Below are 8,065 nucleotides of genomic sequence, written 5' to 3'. Positions count from 1 at the left end.
GAGTTGTGATTTACACAATTGATTTAGTACCGCATTTGTGATTTTGTATACATTTTGTGTATCTCATATGTGTACATTTGGTGTATCTCATTTGTGATTTAGTCCCTCATTTGTGATTTTGTGTATTGCAGTATGTAGCTAGACCTTCATCTGTGGACCATTCCATTCCGATTGGTCCAAGTGTCGATGAACCTGCAAAGGAGCCTGAATATGTAGTTCACCAACCAGATTCGAAAAGGGCAGAAGCATCTGCAGATGAAGACGTGTACCTACCGGTAATGGACGGTGGTTGTCAGCCACAGCCGGACATACGGGTGGATAATGATATCTTTCCGATCATTGAGGACATTACCTATGAATTGTTCATGTCCGAAGCTGACACCCAAGTGCAAGAGTCAGCTCCAGCTACAGCAGCATGTGAAGAACCCGTACCAGTGGTATGAGATGTACCCCATCAGGTGGCGGAAGATGTTTATTGTCCGTCGTTCGATTATGTTCCTAACGGATGTCATCTTCATAACGAGGGAAGTACTGGCGATGATGATGATGATGAGGTCGTGACGAGGGAAGTAGTCGGCCATTTTATCTCGTTGGCCAACATGTGTCGTGATGAACAAATGTTTACCTCATATTACGAGTCGTTGTGTCGGCAACAACACCCGGAACAGGATGCGGGATAATAAGGGGGTGCGGAGCCAGAGACCGACGCACACGGGTCTGGACAGCAACCTGGTGAAAGCAGTGGAGGGTCCAAGAAAAAACAAAGATTTTCCCTTGTTGTTGAGAAAAAGAACTCGTCAGATACAAACCCTCTGTACGAGCAAGATACAGTTGTTGAGCTACAAGATCTCCAAGATCTAGAGGTTTTTGATAGGCTTGGGTAGGAAGGGTATCAAATTGTAACGCCCGTACTTTTTAAGTACTAATTTAATATATGTCATGAAATAATTAATAAAATTATTTCGGATGCTATGCTTCTCGTTAATTTTTCTTTGGAATGGAGTGTAGTATTTATGTGTTGATGTGGAATGAGACGTCCCTTTTTATATAATTGTGGAGTTTTTAGGAGACGTGTTTGAAAGTCTCGTTGAAGTAATGATGTTGATATTGCTATACTTGGCATGATTGAATGAGATGGTGGATATGGGTTTTATAGTACTTGGCGCGTTTAAGTCAAGGATCGGTTGAGGAATTTGTATTTGGAACAACACCAAATATTAATTGTTGCGTCGGGCGATTTTAATCTCTGTTGGAAACAAGATGACGAAATTAATTAAATTTTCCGTGAATTTTAATTAATAGAAAGGAATGCGAGAATGTAAAGTATATACACTTGGGTCCAAATGTTTATATAAAAGGGCTTTGGGCCATGGAAAATAGAAGAACTCTATGGAAAATAAATAAAGTTTGTGCTTGATTTATTTACTACAAAATAAATCAGTTTGGGCCTATAAACTTCAACAAATAAATAAAGTGTGGGAGATGTTTTTGAGCCCAATTCATTTAAAAAAAATGTGGGTGCAAGCCCAAAAAAAAAAACTTTTTCTTCTTCTTTGTTCCCTCTTGGCCGATTCCTCCCTCCATGGAGACTCTCCATCTTTCAACTTCCCCACTTTCCATCTCCCTCAATTAATCCTACACCCAAAGGTCACACATTAATCCATAAGCTCCTTTATGTATCCCCTCCCCTAACTCCTCACATTTCACCTTACAACAAGAACAAAGAGAGAGAGGGAGAGGGAGTCGAGAGAGAGCCGAGAGAAGATGAGGTAGAAGAAGTTGTTGCCATTGTTTCCATAATCAAGTTCAATTCATTGAGGTATAAACTCTACCCATTTTTCAGAAGCACAAATTTCTTTTTTAGTATATATCTCATCACATATTTCATACCTCCACCTCCCACAAGTAATTCAAACAAATTCAACAATTAACATCAATCGAACACCCGTCGTGGTTAATCGAAAAAACAATAGAACATAATTTAGTAATGAGAGCGTATCCTGCGGGACGTTTCGTGGTGGTTTGGGTTAAGTTCGGGGCTGCCGGATAGCGATTCGGGGCTGTGGAATTGCAGTGGCGACAGCGGGATAGGAAGCAGAGCAGCGAGATGGCTGACTCGGCGCTGCTGGTGACTGGACGGCGGTGGCCTGACCCCGCGATGGCGACTCTGGCATGTATGCGACAGCAGGTCCTTCCGGCGAGCAGCGGCCGGCGACGGTGGCTGAGGAGTGGGAGAAGCCGACATCGGCGGATTCGCGATGGCGGATTCGTGGCGCAGCGGTAGCGGCGATGACCTCCTTTTTGGGGAGAGGCGACGGAATTAGAGGAAGAAGAAGATTGGGGGAATTTTGAAAGAAGAAAACAAAGGAAGGAGAAGAGGGCATCGATAGAGAAGAAGAGGGAGAGAAGAAAAGAGAGAAATGGAGAGATAGAGAGAAAGAGAGGAGTGAGGCGTGGGGAAGGGAAAGTAAAGAGATTTAGGCCTTTTGTTTTTTTTCAGTCTTGGGCTTTTGCTTTTTAAAGAAATTGGGCCTTATATTTTTAATTGTAGGTTTTATTCAAAGTTTGGGCCCTCTTTTGATTTATTTGGGGCTTCTTAATTAAGTGGAGATATAAGGTGGGAAAAAACTAAATGTTGAGCCGATAATTTAATCGTAAGGAATTATTTATTTAATTCTCGGAATAATCTGAAGTACAAAATAAGTATATTTGCGAAGAGAAATAGTTGCAATAATTTAATTATGCGCTTAAATATTTTTTTTGGAAATGTATTCCGACGTCATGGAAAATACGAGGAGCCACAGAGGAAAGTATTGGCGTAAGCGGCCGACCGGCGTCGCACGCGACGCCCTGGGCGGCTGCCAAATAATCGAAAATGCACGAAAACCGAGAAATGAGATAAAAGACTTTAATTAGAGTGCATGCATTCTAAATGTTTTCTTTCTTGAGATTGATGTGTACTTTAATTATTTTTCAAGAAGGTGGTTCGCACGCTCGTTAAAGACGGATCGAGAAGTTGTTTAAGGAAATTACTAAGCTTTTGAGGTGGGCTTTATTGCTTAAACTCTTTATTTGCAAATGATATGTTTATGGTGAGATAAGGGTGGTTTAAATATTATGTCATGCCGTACTTTATGTTTTGAATTGCCTATCTGATTGCCTACTAGAATAATGTTCTACTAGACTTTGATGGTTAACGAATTCAGGTCTAACTAGGGTCTAAGCCCTACTTAGGCTAGTGCACTGATGGGGATTGTGAGCCGTCCCTTGGGTCGGCCGGTCCAGTGATCGAGTTTGTGGCCACATTCTCGTTTCACATGATGGTTCAGACATGGTGTATGATGGAGGATGATGATGACATTGTCCGCGCGAACACTATTTTATTTAAGGAATGATTTTAGTGTTTCTCGGCCCTTTTAAAGTAAAACCCGAGTTTCACTCAATGATGGCTGACATAACTTTATTGATGAAATGTATTTAGGGCATGAGTTCACTGAGTGCATCAAGTACTCAGCCCCTGCATGTGTTTTCCCTATGTGCAGGTTGAGCATGGACGGGAGACGGAGGATGTTGAGCATTGGACTGAGACCATATTCAATAAACGTTCCAGTTGCTATTGTGTCTTTATACATATTAGTAGCTAACTCTCATTTGCTTCTGCTACTCTAAGTCTTAGAAATTCTTATGTTTTTCTTTAATCCGTTGGACTATTTTTATTCAAACTATGTGGCTTCGTGATCTGAGACTATGATTTGATAATGAGGTTTCGTCTTTTGATCTACATGTCGTACCCCTTTGATTGTTTTCCCCCTTCTTCCCCGCTTCTTAATTCCCCCACTAGTCATGACCCACCGTGCTTTCTATCTTGAGGAAGTGCGGTCATGACAGAATGGTAGCAATTTTTCCTTCCGCTCTGGACCGAGAGTCTTTTATTTAATCTAGTCTAGACTCGTTTCGCTTGACTAAAAGAGTATTCATTGAAGTCTCAACATTCCGTCTCGCCGCGCTCAACAAGAAAGAAGGTAAAAAGTTTTGAAACGAGGCCTTAGATGTAGGCTAGTCATATACACGCGGACTATTTCCTTTCAAGGTAATATATGTATCGATGGAACGAATGGGGCATAGAAAAGAGCGAATCCCAAGGGATGATGAGACGACGAGACAAGGATAACCTTGTGAAGCGCGACTAGTGCTAGATCGGAAGATTGACGAGACTGCAAGTTACTACGTTCCTAATACACGAAACATCTATCCATAGATGATAACCTTAAAAGAAAGAATCGTTATGACCCTTTTTTCTTATGATAACCGGCAAGATACACATGGTAGCACGTATGACGTTCTCTACGCGTATTTATCCTTCTCTACCCTATTTTGTTTCTTTTCGTCTATTCGTACTAAGGAAACTTACTTTCATGTAGATGGCGATTATGATTCACGCACTACTTGGCCCTATGGAGGGATGCCCATGGGTGTGGAGTGAAACACTACGAGGGCATAATGAGGTTGATTGATGGTTTACCGGCGCCTTGGAATAGGTGGCCCGATGATGCCTCGCGGCCATACCTTTGGCATAGGCTCCCCAACTATAGTAAGCAAGGAGATATGCATGGTTTCGTGAAGGTTCTTTTGGAAGCCCTAGTTGATGCTCGTGACGGACCGCCGCCCTATGCCCCACCTAAGAAGGAGGCATCCTCATCGCGTCTCAGCCCCTACAGCGGGGGTCGATACGATAGAGAGACGCCGCAGCTAAACTTTCCCAAGAGAAGGAGGCTTGGGATGATCACTTTTGCACCTCCTGCGACGGAAGTCCTTGTTGTCGATAAGCATATCGACGTAGCTACCTATGTGAGAGAGAACAATGAGGAAGAGGAGGAGGAAGATCCTCTTGAAGATGAGGAAGAACCTCTTGAACATGAGGAAGATCCCATGGAAGAAGAGGATGAAGAACCCCTTCAAAGGGAGATTGAAGTTGAAAATGAGGATGCGGCGAATGTTGAGAGAACACCCGAGGAGTAGAGTTCCTTTTTCTGTTTTTCTTAGTTTTATGGATGTCTTGTTTTAACGAACTACGTAATGATTTCTTTTGAGTTTTTCGGTTGTACTAGTTGCAAGGACCTTGTTGAAACACTTACTTGTTTAAAGTTATGAAATTATCGTTGCTTTATCGTTACGCTCGTGTTTACTTTGATATGTGTATGGAAAACATGAGAAAATATTTTGGAAAGGCTGTGTGGTGTGATGTGGTGTGGTGATGGGTAAAGTTCGGATAATTGTACTAACGCGTGTGTTAAACAAAATGCCTCCCAGACGCGCAACAGTTCATCACGAAAACGAGGCCAGCAATGAAACCCAAATTAGTGTGGGACCCGAAGGACAATCACCACCACCACCACCACCGTAGCCAGAACGAAACATCGAAAAGGAATTTTGAAAAGAGCGCCCTCCCGTGTTTGATGGAATGGGAGATCCGGCCAAGGCTGAAACATGGATTCGAGCCATAGAGCGCATATTCAAATTCCTAAGGTGCACCGATCAGGAGTGCCTATCGTGCGTGACCAACCAGCTCACTGGGTCCGCAAAATTTTGGTGGGAGACCAAGCAGCAGACGATGAGGCGTGAACAACTAGACGCCCTAACTTGTGAAAACTTTAAGGAGGAAATATGATAAATACATCCCGAGGAGTTACCGTAAGGCTACGGAGGCTGAATTCTACAATCTGAAGCAAGGGCGGATGACAGTGACTGAATATGACCGTGCCCTATGCGACATGTCTCAATATGCACCAGAGCAAGTGAATACTGACGAGAAAATGGCAGAGAAATTTTGTGCTGGTCTGAGGCATGAAATAAGAATGGCTTTGGCATGCCGTGGAAGGCTCTCGTATGCCGAGTCACTGTCACGTGCGTTGGATGTGGAAGAAGCAATGCCACGAGAAAATACAGCAACGCCTACTACCCCAACACCACCTACACCAAAACAAAATTTTTGGGATAAGAGAAAGTGGGACGGGAACCGAGAATCCTTTGACAACAAGAGGTTCCAAGGTACCCCAAACTATGCATGGGGCAAGGGAAAGCAAACTACTCCATACCAAGGTGGAGAGTACCGTCAGAGAGCACCTCCCTGCACCAAATGCCAAAAGAATCATTTGGGGGAATGCAGGATCGGGACTAATGTATGCTACAAATGTGGTGGAGTTGGACACTTTGCCAAAGAGTGCCCGAGCAACAATAATGCTGGAGTCGGGGGAACACCAAATGGGCCTCGAGGGAATCCTACACCACCTCAGCAGCCGCAACAGCGTCGCCAACCATATCCCACTCAGGCTAGGGCCTATGCTTTGGGACGCAAGCAAGCTAAAGCCGCACAGGGAGATCCGAAACAGGATAATTTGGCAGGTATGGGAACACTACTTGACATGCCTGTTGCTGTTCTGTTTGATACGGGTGCATCGCCCTCCTTTATATCCCACTCCTGCGTTGATGCTTTAAAACGTCCAATTGATGAACTTGAACATAAGATGAATGTGAACTCAATAGTAGGAGGCCTTATAGACATTTCACAATCTTGCTCGAACAGAGAATTTGTGGTGGGAGAACTTAGCTTAGTGGCTCACAACCTACATGTTATGCTAATGGAAAATGTTGACATTATTCTAGGGATGGACTGGCTAGCTGAAAACTATGCCACTATTCGCTGTCAAGAGAGGCAAATTTCGTTACAAACCCTGGGGAAGGAGCCCACTACCTTCTACGGGATTCCAATGAATCAACGGACTTGGGTAATATCGACACTTCAAGCAACTACGATGATTAGAAAGGGGCATCTTGCCTATCTTGTTTACCTGCAAGGGCACGACAAGAAAGAAAGAAAAGTTGAAGATGTGGCTGTAGTACGTGAGTACCCAGACGTTTTTCCCGACGCTTTGCCAGGACCTCCGCCTGATAGACAGTTGGAGTTTACTATCGACCTAGAACCAGGAGCCGCAACAATATCAGAGGCACCTTATAGGATGGCACCTAGAGAATTTGGAAGAACTCAAAATTCAGTTACAAGAACTGTTGGACTTAGTTTTCATCAGACCCAGCATATCGCCTTGGGGAGCACTTGTGCTATTTGTGAAGAAGAAAGATGGAACGCTGAGAATGTGCATTGACTATCGTGAATTGAACAAATTGACTCTCAAGAACAAGTATCCTCTACCGAGAATAGATGACCTGTTTGACCAATTCAGGGGAGCAGGGGTATTTTCGAAGATGGATTTGAGGCCGGGATATCACCAATTGAGGGTACGAAGAGAAGATATACCCAAGACGGCGTTCCGAACAAGATATGGGCATTATGAGTTTGTAGTAATGCCGTTTGGACTGACGAATGCACCTGCGGTGTTCATGGACTTAATGAATCGAGTATTCCATCCATACTTGGACAAGTTCGTCTTGGTGTTCATAGATGATGTGCTAGTTTACTCGAAAAATGAAAGAGAACATGAGGGACATCTAAGGATCAGTCTAGAGACACTGAGGACGGAGAAGCTATACGCCAAGTTTAGTAAGTGTGATTTCTGGCTAAAGGAAGTGAACCTTTTGGGGCATATTGTGACGGCCGAAGGGATTCGAGTTGACCCTGCAAAGGTGGAGGCCGTACAACAGTGGAAAACGCCAAAGACCCCAAATGAGATTCGAAGTTTCCTGGGTCTAGCGGGATACTACCGAAGATTCATCGAAGGATTTTCTAAAATTGCAAGGCCGATGACCCAAAAACTGAATAAAGGGGTTAAGGTCAATTGGACGACGGAGTGTGAGGCTAGCTTTAAGTTGTTAAAAGAGAAGTTGACCACTGCACCTATTCTAGTCGTGCCAGAACCGGGAATAGACTATGTGGTTTACACTGACGCGTCTAAGGTTGGACTTGGATGTGTATTGATGCAGAACGGTAAGGTGATTGCCTATACTTCGCGTCAATTGAGGCCAGACGAGCTAAACTACCCCACTCATGATTTGGAATTAGCAGCCGTTGTGCATGCATTGAAGATTTGGAGGCACCATCTCTACGGAGTTC

At 43.8% G+C, this 8,065-nt stretch overlaps 1 protein-coding gene across 1 annotated transcript; it reads left to right on the top strand.

Annotated features, from left to right (window-relative positions):
• Window positions 1–4,500: 4,500 nt before the first annotated feature.
• LOC121754540 (tau-tubulin kinase 1-like) lies at window positions 4,501–5,019 on the top strand. Its single transcript, XM_042149880.1, has one exon. It carries the CDS (start codon window positions 4,501–4,503, stop codon window positions 5,017–5,019), a length of 519 nt encoding a protein of 172 aa, XP_042005814.1.
• Window positions 5,020–8,065: the final 3,046 nt, after the last annotated feature.

The sequence above is a fragment of the Salvia splendens genome, chromosome 11 (assembly GCF_004379255.2).
Source record: "Salvia splendens isolate huo1 chromosome 11, SspV2, whole genome shotgun sequence".
Taxonomy (NCBI): Eukaryota; Viridiplantae; Streptophyta; class Magnoliopsida; order Lamiales; family Lamiaceae; genus Salvia; species Salvia splendens.
The sequence above is the reverse complement of the archived record's forward strand: the minus strand, read 5'-3'. Positions and strand labels throughout refer to the sequence as shown.